At 44.5% G+C, this 14,472-nt stretch overlaps 1 protein-coding gene across 3 annotated transcripts in view; it reads left to right on the plus strand.

The window, feature by feature from the left end:
* Positions 1-14,472, plus strand: part of LOC114618721 (serine/threonine-protein phosphatase 2A 56 kDa regulatory subunit gamma isoform) — a 51,789-nt gene that overhangs the window by 1,691 nt on the left and 35,626 nt on the right. For all 3 annotated transcript variants that reach the window (XM_028764515.1, XM_028764516.1, XM_028764514.1), the window contains exon 2: positions 12,993-13,103. In XM_028764515.1, coding sequence (XP_028620348.1) covers positions 12,993-13,103 — 111 coding nt within the window. The remainder of the gene's footprint in view (positions 1-12,992; positions 13,104-14,472) is intronic.

Genomic DNA, 14,472 nt, shown 5'->3' on the forward strand with positions numbered 1-14,472 from the left:
TTCACAGCACTTCGCCCATGCTCGACGGCTACCTGCTGCTGTTTCTTCTGTGTGGAGTACATGTGGTTTTGTTCCTAGTGTTTTTAGAGACATTAATTTCCACTAACTGAAGAGCCCACAGCAGTGTAGCTGTACAAACAGTGCCGATTTGACTGGAATGCTGTGTGGCTTCTTAATGACTGGTAAGACATTATTTATCTTAACGTCCCCCCTTATCTAAGGAATTGGTGTTTTTGATACTTCTAGTGGTAAACATTTCTCCCCAAAGGAAATCTTGTCCTGCTCCCTCCCCACTGCCTGCACTGAGTGACCTTTGTGTACAGCATTCCATAAAATAGACTCATCCGTTATAGCAAGCATTGTCAGAGAGTGTGCTTCAGTCTAAGCCTGTGCTTACATTTCAGTTTCCTTTTTTGGACAAATAATTTTATCATAATGTTCTGTTAGGCAGATACACTCTTGAGATTTGTTTAAATTTTATTTTATTTTATGTATATGGGTGTTTTGCCTGCATGTATGTCTGTGTACTATGTATGTTAAGTATCCTCAAAGACCAGAAGAGAGCGCCACATTCTCTGGGACTAGAATGACCAGTGGTTGTTAGCTGCCCTATGGGTGCTGGGAATCAAACCTGAGTCTTCCGGAAGAGCAGCCAGTACTCTTAACCACTGAGTCCTCTCTGCCCACTCATTCATAATCTGGTGGTCATTAAGGTTATTTCTGGCCTTTCGTTTTGATTTAATGCAGTTTCGAGACAAGGTTTCAGTAGATAGGCCTGGCTGCCCTGGAACTCTCTGTGTAGACCAGGCTGGCCTGGAATTCACAGAGATCCATCCACCCACCGCTGGGACTGCAGGCATGTGCCACCACTCCAACTTGGATCTTGGCCTTTCCAGGTAGAGCTGCCATGAGGCAGCCCTGGCACAAACTCTCTCTCGGGTGTGTACCTAACAGCATAGTGCTCGTGAGCCTCCCAGTGTGAAGAACTGTCAGGCTGTTTTCAGAATGGCTACACTAGCTCACACTCCTGTCTGTAGTCCTGGGTGTGAATTCTCCACACCTCCAGAGCCGTCCGTGTTGCATGTTTCTGTGGTTCTAATGCCCTCATGAGTGAGCCCTAGAAACTCACTGTGGTTCTGACTTGCATTTTTCTGACTATCTTTTACATATGCTGCCTTCCCATCAGCTGAGCTGTCTGTAAATACAGTAAGCACATTCTTTATGGGCCGCATGCACATATTTACAGGAAATACAAAAGGATGCATAGAGGCAAATTGTAACAACTTGTCTTTTGGATAATGATTATCAATTTTGCCTGAAAAGTTTGCACATGTACTAGGCCAAATATCAGTATTTAGCAATAACCAATTTAATTTCTGTTGGATAAGGAATAAATATTTCATCGTGTCCTTTCCCAAAATACTTCCGTGATTCTATCTTACAATTCTTTATTAACATAGCAATAGCTTCATAATAGTTGAGACTTTCTTTGAAGATGAAGAAAGATGAATTCACAGTAATGGTCCCTTTTGCCAAAGAACTGCTGTGGGTGCACAAGAAGTAGCAAGAACACAAATAGCCAATAATTGATCATAGTCTGTGTAATGTGTCTGATGTTGGCTAATAGCTTCCTCTACTTTCTGCAAAGCTGTTCATCCCTCATCAGTTAATTGGGGGGATTTGCATCCCCCTTGAGACTATCAAACAGAGCTCTTAAATGTCCTATAAAGCTCACTCCTGTGGTGAGCTTAAGATGCGGTCTTAGCCAACTGACATCTCCTAACTTCTTTTGAAAATCATTTAAAGTAGGTAAATTATCTTTTCTTATTTGAACTTTCTGTGCCATAATAGGATATAACTGATATCCCAAATATTAAAAAAGAAATTGCCTTTGAATCTTTTCTGGAGGAACAACTGATCTCCAAGATTTTAAAGCTTGTTGTGTAAGAGCAAAGGCTTTTGTAGTAAAACTCCTTCAGAGGGATCAGCTAATAAAATACCATCCGTATAATGAATAATATACACAGAAGGATAGAAAATCCTAACTTCTTGTATTGAAGCAGCAGCAGATTGTTGACATAATGTAGGGCTGTTAGCCATTCCTTGAGGCAAAACTTTCCAGTGATATCACTTCATGGGTTCTTTAAAATTACAAGCAGGCACACTAGGTGCAAACCTTTTACAATCATCAGGATGCAAGGGAATAGTATAAAAACAGTCTTTTAAATCTATAATAATTTTATACTTAGTTTTTAGAATGGCAGCTGGGGCAGGTAAGCCAGGCTGTGCTGCTCCTGTTGGCCCCACGGTCTCATTAACCTTCTGTAAAGCTTGCAGTAATCGCCACATGCCTGAATTGTTTTCTTAATTACAGATATGGGTGAGTTCCAGGGGGAATTCGAATCTTGAGCTTGTGATTGAGTTGTATACTGCCAGTGTTCCATTAGCTTTATGTATATTTAACTATAATTTTTAAAAGTTTCCTTTGTAATATTAGAGTATAACTATAATTTTGGAAGGCAAAACCAATTTTTAACAGTTTAAACAATCCAGTCAGTCTCTCTAAAATCAATACCAAGTGCATCATTTTCATGTTACAAAGTTTGGCTGCCAGTTCTTGTAAATGAATGCACGACAGTGCAGCTTTTAATTTTTAATACCTCATTAAAGAAATATTGTTTTAAATCCTATCTTTTATAAGTCTGACTTCCAGATCAAAGAATTACATAAAATATCATCCCAATTTAGAGACCTATTTCCCTAGGTTGGCTTATGCCAACCCTGAGTTACCAGTTTTAAGCCAACTTTCTGTTACCAGTGTTACAATTTTTTAAACATACCAAATAACTTATAGGCCAATAATCTATAACCAAGACATACAGAACACATTTATGCATTTAGGACCAGTCAGAAACAAACATGAATTGGCTATACACATTTGCTTATTTAGACTAGACAGACACAATTTTCTTACTTTTTCTAGCTATAATTTCAAGGGAGAAGTAGCCTGCCACCTGCTGAACCCAAGTATTCCAGCACACAAAGTTTTAACCATTTTTTTCTTTTGAATATGAAACACAGAGCAACAATCAAGCAACAAAATGAAACCACAGACATACACTGACAGACAGACTGGCACACCAAGAACAGACAGTAAACAGAGGAAGAGAACCAGATGTCCCACCACAGGGACCCAGATCCAGGACTAGGCATTCCCCCAGTGGGAGCCAGAGAGGAAGCAGGATGTCTCCCAAACTCCTCTTGACTTTAGCATATCTCTAAGCATATGTACCAAAAGCCTTCTACCATTACCCTGGGACATTTTTACAGGGTATACTCACCGCTGGCCAAATTTTCTATATTTTCCTTTGCACAAGGTTCCTTTTTCTGCCACGTCCTTTACTGAACCCCTTGTACTTGAGTCTCAATGTTGAGGGCACCACCTGACCAAGCCAGCTCAGTCAGTCAGCAGGGTCTCAAGGGAGGGAGGGAGGGAGGGAGGGAGGGAGGGAGGGAGGGAGGGAGGGAGGGAAAAGAAAGAAAAGATAATTCAACAACATTATGACATGACTCCAGCCAGTGCTGAAGTGAGTTTATTTTTTCCCAATCTGCTCTTATCCATTCTAAGTACATGCAAGAATAGGGTCAGTTCCTGGTCAAGGACAAGCAAGGCATAAATAAAGAAGTCAAGGAACAAACAAGGTATAAACAAAGGTCCCATGGTCACAGGATTTGAGGACTTATCAAGATGATCAGTAGTCAAGGAGTATGGGCTGGAGAGATGGCTCAGTGGTTAAGAGCACTGACTGTTCTTCCAGAGGTTCTGAGTTCAATTCCCAGCAACCACATGGTGGCTCACAACCATCTGTCATGGACCCTTTGCCCTCTTCTGATGTGTCTGAAGACAGCTACAGTGTGCCCATATGCATAAAATAAATAAATGTATAAAATAAAAAGAATGCGTGCTTTAGGTTTAAGCATGAGATTGTGCGTGTTTCCTGTTGAGTCCTTGGATCTAGTTCTGGGTGAGTGAGATGTTAAGGACTGAAAATGTCTTGTCTCCTGAAAAACAGAGTCTGCTGTAGACACTTGGAGTGTGCTTATTTAGTGTCTCACTGCCGCGTAAACATCATTGCTGTGTGTGTGTTACACAGGAGTTAAATTCCCATGCAGAAAAATAAATGTCCTGAATTCCCAAATTGGTATTCTTTATTGTTTAATACATATCACGTATGTAATTTACTTAGAAATGTATATCTTACTGTATATAAATGCATGCTTTTATGATTATACTAAGATTTCATTAGAAGCAGATTGTATTGCTAAAACCGTAACTCAGAATGACTGTCAAATAAAATGACATTTATTTTTTTCTCATCTTAAAAAAAAAAAAAAAAAGATACAAGGAGTACATTCCTCAGCTGTATTTTTCCTGAACTTACTTCCTTGTCTTAGCCCAATGTCAGATGTTCTTGCCAGTTTCCTTGAAGTGTCCCCAAGAGCTCTCCACAGCAGGTTCCCCGGAATCACAGGGATGCCCTGCCACACTTGATGTTCACTGCCACCCAGGTTGCTGGTAGGTGTGCCTGTCACAGGCTTAGCAGAAACTGTGGCTTCCTTTCTGGGCTCAGGCCTGGGTCACAGTGACATGGCTGAATGCACCGAGGTCAGGGTTGTTGGTAAGCATGGACCTGCCACGATTCCTTTTGATAGAAAAGAGGAGAGAAGATTGAGATCAGCCAACGTGCTAAGTACACCTGCTCCTCCTGTGGGAAGACCAAGGTCAAGAGAACAGGCCCCAGCATTTTGCCCTGTGGCTCCTGCATAAAAGTGGTGGCTGGAGGCGGCCTGTAGTATCACCTCTGCTGTCACAGTTAAGTCTGCTACCCAAAGACTGAAGGAATTAGAAGAGCAGTGAGAAGCACTGCCATTTTACCCATCCCTACCCCGAGTTTCTTAATTTATGTAAAAATGGAGCAGAACCCTTCTGAGTGTAAATTCCCTAAGTGGAAAGTTGAGATCCTGAATTGCTGAATTCATGGGATGGTGATTTTTCCAAAGCCTTGGACACAGGGAGGGAGGCCTTGTGGGCAGAAAGGGTTCTGGCTAGGGCACCGTTTGGATAGGTTGGCTGGCTCAGGGCCCCTTCTCAGCACGTGGAGCTCAGGGATTACCCAGCCACCTGTGCTGGATCACTAACCAGAACACAGCTCAGTGCACTCACTGAATCAGGAACCATATTGCATTCCTTCTGAACTCCAGCACCCTGATGCCGTACTGCCGTACAGTGCCACTGAAAATGTAACATGGTCTCAGCCCTCTCAGAGCCTGCCTGGACGTGTCTAAGGGACAAGACCAGACATCTGTAGGCACTGATTAGAGCTGAGGACTGTACGGGGAGCCTGACCACTGTCACTGTCAAGAAGACGAGCTGATCCGCCCAGAGTCAGAGAGTGGAGCAGGGTGGTGCCCAGCAAGGACAATGTTGCAAAGACCTCAGGAGCAAAAAGAGAATTGGGTTTAGTGTGGCTAAAGTCCCGACTCTGGAAGCATAGTAAAGCCTACTGATAGAAGCAGTGCCGTGGGTGGTGCGTGTGCATGTGTGCATGCTTGCCTGTGTGAGTCAGTCAGTCAGTAAGTCTGTCTGTCTGTCTGTGTGCTGCCCCTTCACTCTGCTTCACTCTGGCTGCCTGCTGAGAACATGTAGGAAGGGCTTTGACATGGGGGTGCTGTGGGACAGGCTGACTGACAGACATGCTGGGGCTGCTGAGGAAATGGGCAGGTGTGGGTGGTGGCAGGGCAGGAACAAGATGTGATATAGGTGTTGAGATGTGCGGAGAGAGACGCTGCTGCCCAGGATTCTGACTTCAAGTAGGATGGCAACTCCAGTTCTAGGTGCAGATGCCCCAGTCACCACTCTACTGTGTCCTCAAAGAGTGTTGGATGCTAGAGGATAGCTCAGACTTGATCCACAGACTCTCAGGGACATCTTTCTCTCTGCCCCATGTCCCATGCTTAGTATGCAGCTATTCTCTTGGACACCCTTCCTTCTCTTGGAGTGTCCATGTGGGTGCTGAGAGTCGAACCCAGGGCCTTTGTAAGAACAAGTGTTCTTAGGCACTGAGCCAACCTTCAAACCCCCTGCCTCTAATTTTCATTCTCAGACTTGGACACCTTAAAGTTAGGTGTTTTTTGTGATTTCGGGGCCTTGGTTTAGTGTGAGTGTTGTCTTTTACAGTAGGACATTAAACTGCAAGACTATTTCATGGAGAGTTGGTTAGATTAGGTGACTAGGATATTAAAAACATAGTGTGAAGTGCTGTTTTATATCTGTGACATAGAAATAAATTCATAAGGATAAAATAGCAGACAGAAATTGAGTCATGAAACACACAGTGAAGTGTCACTCATATAACAGGCTGCGTTGTTGGTTGCTTTTTTAAGTAGGTTCTAAAAATAACTCTAGAGGAACACAGTCCCAACGTTTAGCTATAGCTGCCTTTGGATAGTGTGACCTTGGGAATTCCTCTTTGTTCTATGATTTGGTAATTCTAAAATGTTTTTTACAGTAATTATATACCACATTTATTATCATCAAAAATCCACAAATTAAAAACTAAAGTCAAGCAATCTGTGTAACATTATGGTAGTGCTGCCTACGTAGTATTCCTGTTGTTTTCCAGGAAATCAAGTTCACCCCATAATTTTAGAGCTCACTCCGTTAATTTAGTCACTGTTGCATACTTGGTTACACATTGGTTTATGGGTTTTCCTCAGGATATACTGGAATAAACCTGCAGTGTTTCCCCGCCCACATCACAGGACAGGCATCTCATGGACCCCGTGACGGTTGATTCTGGACACTTGTCTCTGTTTTGTGCCTGCTGTATGTGTGTGGAAAGGGTGTTGTATAGGCGCTGTGAGCGTGCATTGGAAAGGAAAGGGTGTTTAGAGTCAGGAAGGAGAGGAGAGTCGCCAGTGAAGTTTCCATACACTTTACAGACCTGCTTCCAGTGAGGGTTAAGTCACATGGCCCTCTGTAGTTCTTTGCTTTGTTTTACCAGCGTTACAATAACCTGAGTTACAGACGAGTGAATAACACTGTCGCGCTAACTGAAACTACCTGCATTTTCTAAAGAGATCTGCTCATACAACGTTGAAATTTTCCCTTGTTTGATGGTTTTAAATAGTAAAAGAAATACATGGTTATTTTTATAACAAACTTATTTTTATGAAACAAACTTAAAAAGAAAGCTCAGCTCTTCCCTCACACTACTGACCTCCTCTCTGCTTCAGGTATGTTCATTTCCAACCAACCAGTTCTTCCCAAGTTCTTTCTTTTTTTCTTCTTCTTCTTTTGAGAAAACTGTTGTGAACCCTTGGAGAGGATGAGTGAGTTCAGTATCAGGTCATAGGTGATGTCACAGGTGCACTGCGGAGTGTGGCCAGCGTGTCACGTGGCCAGCATGTCAGATGTGCAGAGTTCCCTTGTTCAGTGTATCTCAGTAAAGCTAGATGTTTAAGCTCCAGAGTTGTTAGGTAAAACCTGGGCGTGGTGGCTCACACTTGCAACCCCCGTACTCAAGAGACACAGGAGGAAGATGGCAGCAGGTTTGAGGCTGGTCCACTCTGCGTAGCAAGTCTCAAGCCATCATGGTTGCTGGGTGTCTCTTTGCTCGTGGAGCACGGCGAAGAGATTCAAAGGACCAGGAGGGGGTTGAGCCAGGAACTTTGGAGGAGCTTCTGGTCTAGAGAGTATCGTTCCCACACTGTCTGACAAGTCACTGATCTTTCTCCATACCTGTGCAGTGGTCCTTGCCAGAGTGTCTGGGAAGTGTGCTCGTCCTGGTGTGACTATTGGAGTCTGGTTTCTGTTGCTAAGTGAGTGTTTGAGATTCATCTTGTTGGCTGAGTCAGTAGTGCCTATAACTGCTTGCTATGCTGTTCATTGTACGAGCACCCAGCTTGCTTATCCTCCCCCGGTTGATGCAGCTGGGTTGCTTCTAGCATTGGCCATACGCTGTTGTCTTTGTAGATGAGCTTTGGACTCAGGTGTGCATGAATGTTGTTGTTCCTGGTTCCAGGGCCAGCACGTTAGCACCCAAGAGCTCTGTCCTTCGTGTAGACGAAGTCAGCTCTGACTCATTCCTGTAATTGCTAATTCAGTGGAGCCATGGCTGAAGAACCCAGAAAGGTTTTCCCCGTGATTTTGTTACAGGTTTACGTTCTGATTTAGGTCTGTGGCTCTTTGTTAGGTCTTTAGGTTTGTCTGCAGCCTCTTTTAGCTGCCCCGTCGTTGGAGAAGCTGCCAGCCTCCATAGAGCAGCTTGGCATGGTTGTTGTACATCAGTTGACTGTGTTAGTGAGTCTGTTTCTGTACTCCACTATGCTCCGCCATTGGTCTCTGGCACTCTGTTCTCTGACAGTGCTGTCTATTGGATCCCAGTGTCACGGTAGGCATTTGGGCCTGGTAAGACTCTTTTCTTTGCTCTCCGCTGTTTCTTGGTTTCCTCCCTGTCTTCAGGCTCCCCGGCCTCTCCTCTGGTGTCTCATCTGTCAGTTCCACCTCAGAGCTCTTGTCTCACCCTGTGGCAATCATCCCTGGTAGTTGGAGTTGCGTCTTTTGTTGATAGCTTCACGTTTTGTCTGCTGATACCCACATCAGTCAGGTCAGTTCAAAATGAATGGCCTATTCTGTTTTCGTTTTCCTGTTTTTCCATCTGTCTGGTCTTCACCTGTGTGAAACTGTGAGTTTTGTCCTGTTGAGTCCTGTATATTTAGGTTTTTCCTTTTAATGTTTTTGAGACATATTTGGAGTTGTAATTAAGAAATATGGAAATAGTTTGATCTTCTTGGTTCTTGTTTTTAAGCATTAAACAGGGCCTGAGCTATACCAGCCTAGAGCTAACAACTCTCCATTGCCAAGCCAAGGCTCTGCTGATGCTGAATCCAAGGCACCATTGGTTGGGAGTTTTCCTGGTCTGCTTGATGAAGTAGCCACTCTTAGTCTCCCCTAGTACAGTTATCTCTCAATGTCCAGGGGAATTGGCATATCTGGGGATGTTCAAGACCTTTATATGAAGGGTAGCATGTCTGCAGAACCACATCTTCCTGTCCACTCTCAGTTACCTCCTGCTTAAGTCATCTCTAAAGACTTATACCTAGAACACTGCAGGTGCTGGGTAATGAACCATTATCTAGAACACTGCAGGTGCTGGGTAATGAACCATTATCTAGAACACCGCAGGTGCTGGGTAATGAATCATTGCCTAGAACACTGAAGGGTGCTGGGTAATGAACCATTATCTAGAACACTGCAGGTGCTGGGTAATGAACCATTATCTAGAACACTGCAGGTGCTGGTAATGAATCCAGTGTAACAATGCACTGTATTGTTTAGGAGACCATGACTTAAAAAGAGAAGCCTCTATGTTAAGCAGAGATGCAGTGTTTTATTGCCAGATATTTTTGAGCCTTGGTTGACTGAATCCAGGACGTGAAACCTACAGGTAAAGCGCCAACTGTACTGGGTCCTCACTAATCCTCTGTGTGTTTTCATGGCCTCTGGTAGTTTTCTCACATCAGATAGCTAGCTGCATGATGTTGTGCTAATCAACGACAGGACCTTTTCCAGGTGCAGAACTCCCTTCTCTATGGGGCTGACTCTGTCTTGCAGGCTCACACTACCCCTCCTGCTGGGCTCTACAGCCTGCCAGTGGTCATTCCAGGGCTCCCTTCATCTCTTCCATCTCACGGGATCAGAAGACGTAGTGTCGTGTATTTTTACCTAGTATGTTCAGTCTCTGGGACAGTAGAATAAACCCCATCCCCGTGACACTTAGCTATGTCCCCAACCGAGCCAGCAGTGAGCACAGGGTGGTAGGATTGTGGGTAGTCGCATAAGTGATGGCTCTGTGGCCTTTCTCACTTCCTTACATTGTGTGGGAAGTGGAGTGTATTGATCAGATATTCGGAAGCCTTCCTAACTCCCTCACGGTTTATCCCAATAAAAACATCAGTCTGCTGCTGGACAGAGCAAGTGTGTTAGAACACTGACGGTGGAATCAGGGTATCACCGCTCACAAGACCACACTTACAGCTTCATGTTGACGGTTGTCAGCATAAAACATTTTGGAATACAGCATCCAGAATCTACTTCAAACTAACTGTTGGCCATGGTAAATAACTTAAGATTCGTTTCTTGATCCATCTTTGTTCTGCTCTGCTTTCTTACAGTACTGGGAATTGATCTAGGGCCTGTGCCTGACAGGAGCCCCCCTGCCAAGCCGCTGCATACTCAGCAAGCACTTGGTATGGTTTGGTTTTCTGTTCTGTTTTGTTTGAAACAGAGTCTCCTATAGCCCAGGCTGGCTACATAGCCAAGAATGGCCCTAAATTTATAGCCCAGGCTGGCTACGTAGCCAAGAGTGGCCCTGAATTTATGACACTCCTGCCTCCACCTTCCCCAGACGAGGTTACAAGCATGTGCTCTGTTTTATGATGTGCTGGGAGGAGCCTGTGCCTTCCTGCCTGCCAAGCAAGCACTGTGCCAGCCGAGCTCAGCTCCAGCCCTCCCACTGTTATTTCTAAGCATATACTAACTGAACTGACTTGCAAACTACCACTTATCATGTATGACTTCTTTACTCTTAAACGTGCTAAATAAACTCATACACTAAAATGGCTGTCCTATGTCATCATTATCAGACGTAATGTAGTGTTGCACATTTAGTTGTACAATAGCTGTGACATACTCTGAATTGTTAGAAGAACAGTTGTTTTAAAACATTGCAGCTACGTTTCCTTTATTTAATATCCTTTAAAGATTGTAAATTTTTACTTCCCTGATATTTTTCAACCGTTATGTTAAAACATGTAAGTTGGGCGTCTGGAGTGATGGGTAAGAGTCCTCCTGGCTCTTGCAGAGGACCCAGAGTCAATACCCAACACCAGGAGGCTCACCACCATCTGTGACAACAGATCTGGGAGAACCAGTGCCCTCTCCTGGCCTCCACAGGCAAGGGCACACTGCTGTGCAGTACATACACCCAGGCACCTCTTTGTACACATAAAGTGAAATTTTATTTTGAAAAATAGAACATGCAGAATAAATACTTATCTGAAAACTCAAACCGAATTTTTGAGTACCAACTTAATACCACAATGGAAATTTTTACAGTTGACCTAGCCCCACTAACAATGTTGTGTGTATTTAATGGGAAACTTGCTTTAACTTACCTCCAGGTATGCGTTTAAGGAACAAATTAAACATGAGTTTAGCATTTAAACCTGAATCCCACCCTCATATATATACATAAATATTAATACAAACAATTCTGGTAGCAAGCATTTCAGATAAGAGGCATTCAACCATCATTGAATAGATGGTAAAAATGAAAAGCTATTCAAATGTAATCATTTTAAGGATGGGTTTTTAAATGCCATGTGCAGGCATCTCTTTGGCGGGAAGTGACATTGTTTGAGAGCAGCTTTGGTTGTGGAGTGGTAGAAAACAAGGCTCTGCCTTGTTCCCCTGAGAGTTACTGAGTGAAGGTTGCGGGGTCTCACAACGCCTTGTATGGTAGGGGGATGAAAGACACCAGCCTAGCATGTCCTTGCCATTCAAGTGCATTGGAGATAACCGTTCCAGAGAAGCACCGTGCAGGAGCTTAGATTAGGGACCCAGTGAGGACTGTAATTGCATTACAGCTGAGAGGCAATGGCTTAACCATCTTTGGCAGTTTTTGGTAATTAGTTCAGTTAGTAAGATGACCAATGTGCACTTTTCCAGAGGACCTGCTCTGTGCAAGTTTGTGAGTGTCTACTAAAGGGCCGTCTAAGCACCAAGTTTATCCAAGATTTGTTCACCATATGTTTAAGACTGCATGCAGGGCTGGGCAAGTAGCTCTTTGGTAAAGTGCCTGCCATGCAGTCATGAGGACCCGAGTTCTGATCCTCAGCATGCATGAAGAAGCCCAACCCAGAAGTGTGCATTTGTGACCCCTGTGCTGGGAAGTATGTAGGTCTCTCAGTGCTCACTGACCAGCAAGTGTACCCAAGTCAGTGAGCTCCAGGGGACACCTGATGGCAGGCACACAACAAACAGATCAAATTCAATTTGTAAATGTCTCTGTGGGTTCCCTGTAGGAGATGGCCTCGGGTGAGGAAGGTTCTGCCACACTGCAGCTATTGGTAGAGCCTTTTTTCCGGTTCTGTGCTTTCTCTGAAGGCTACCTAGGCAGATGAATAGCTTTCAGCGCTGTATGTCTTCATGTCTGTCAGTATGGCATTGTTCCATCCATACAGCTTCTAGTTGTTGATGTTGCTGCCCGTGTTTTTTTTTTTTTTATTTTATTTTGGCTTTTGTGTCTTGGGACCCAGCTTTGCTGGTCAGTCTGGGCCTCTGCTTTACAAGTATATCACGTACAAAGAAATGGTGGCTTGACAGACTTCTCAGAAATGTGTCTCTTCCCAGTTTGACTCTTAGAACCAGGTATCCTAGTACTGTCTATAGGAGGAAGTGTTTGGAGATAGCCATCATTTGGCCCTTGGACTCCCAGATAGACATCATGCTCACTAAGACTGCAGAAACCGGAAGTGAGGGAGCAGTGGGTCAAAACAAACCAAAGAGCTGAGAATGAAAACTGTCCCAGTGTCTGTGCAGTGAGAGTCCTCGTTCTGTTTGAGACTGACCCTTTACATCACAGCTAAGTGTTCATCAGTCCACCCATTGGTAATGGACTTGGATCACCAGAAAACCAGTTACCAGGTCCCAGGACTGTAACTGGCACTGGTGGGTTTATAGTTGTTGTAAGGTGACACATGTATTGTCGTAAGATGACACATGTAAACATGAGTTTTAAGAAAAGCAGAAAGACAATAACCGACATAGAATGGGAAGCATCTGTCACTAGGATTATTTATGTTTCTTGGAATGTTCGTGTTAGTACTTGAGGGATCCTGGTTGTGATCATGGAATATGTGGGTTTTAGTTTGCAGTTAACATGTTTCGAACCTTGCCACCCTCCTCCAATCCTACGGGAGCAGAATTCGACCCAGAAGAAGATGAACCAACGTTAGAAGCAGCCTGGCCTCATCTGCAGGTACTGGACTTGGCAGCAACTCAGATAGGATGCTGTATGCTGAGCGGGTGGTGGCCCAGGGCCTCTCTAACTGATAGCTAATGGGCTTCTGATCTAAAGGAGTCTCTGGTCTGAAAAATTTTTAGCAAAGCAGAGAGGGGGGAGGAAAGGAAAAGTGGGAGAAGCAAGAAAGATTGAATGAGTGTGTGAGTGATTGATTGGCTGATTTTATGGGCCCGTTGCACAGGCCACAGAGATAGCCTGATTTGTGTGCCCTCAGTGACGATACTAACTTTACACTGAGTTCAGGTTCTGTCCTAGTCAGGGTTGCTGTTGCTGTGATGATCACAGCAAGGTGGGGAGGAAAGGGATTTATTTGGCTTTTGCTTCCATATCACTGTTCATTATCAAAAGAAGTCAGGACAAGAACTCAAAACAGGGCAGGAACCTGGTGTCAGGAGCTGATGCAGAGGCTATGGAGGAGTGTTGTATTGGCTTGCTGCCATGGCTTGCTCAGCCTGCTTTCTTATAGACCCCAATACCACTAGCCCAGAGGCAGCACGCCCCAGCCCCTCCCTCCCCCCTCCCCCCTCCCCCTGCCCCCAGTGGGCTGGCCCTTCCTCATCAATCAGTAATTAAGAAAACACTCTCCAGGCTTACTTACAGCCTTTTCTCCACCAAGGTTCTCTCCTCTCAGATGACTGCAGCCTGTGTCAAGTGGATATAAACTGCCCGGCACGGCTTTAGAGCATTTCCCAGGTGTGCTCCTGGCTTTCAGTAGCTGGGTTGGACTTTTGCCCTGTGCATCCTAGGCTCCTTGCTGACACCTGTACGACGCAAGGCCGCTGGTTCGAGGCCAGCACAACAGACCATTTACGTATGTCCTTGGTGAGGAAAGGAAGCAAAGTGAGAAACCTGGGAAGAAGCCAGATGTTCCACCCTCAAGGCGTCTGGCTTCTACACAGCTGTGATAGACCGTCCGTGCTAGCTAGCCCACTGTGCTCACTGTGTGAGGTGGTGGCTCAGTGGCTGTGTTTTTGTGTTCCTCTCCCAGGCGATCCTAAAGTTCCTGTCCGCTTAGAACTCCATGAGACATGTAGATGGCAGACTGCAGGCTCCACCCTCAAGCCTGGTCATGGTCCAGGTGTAGCAGCTAAGCCATGAAGAGCACTGCATGCCACTTAAGAAGTCGTGTGTGGTTCTCACTAAATAGAAGAATTCCATCTACAGTTATAATTATGCTAAGCCACACAGTTCAGTGTTAATTTTGAATGCATGTGTGGTTTTTCTCAAGTCCAGTGTTTGAACAGATAATGCATTAGAGCAGTGTACTTAATCCTGGGTGATGTACCACGTGACTTGACTCACTGTTGTCTTTTTTTTCCTCCTA

The sequence above is a fragment of the Grammomys surdaster genome, unplaced genomic scaffold, assembly GCF_004785775.1.
Source record: "Grammomys surdaster isolate TR1022 unplaced genomic scaffold, NIH_TR_1.0 144, whole genome shotgun sequence".
NCBI classification, from domain to species: Eukaryota; Metazoa; Chordata; class Mammalia; order Rodentia; family Muridae; genus Grammomys; species Grammomys surdaster.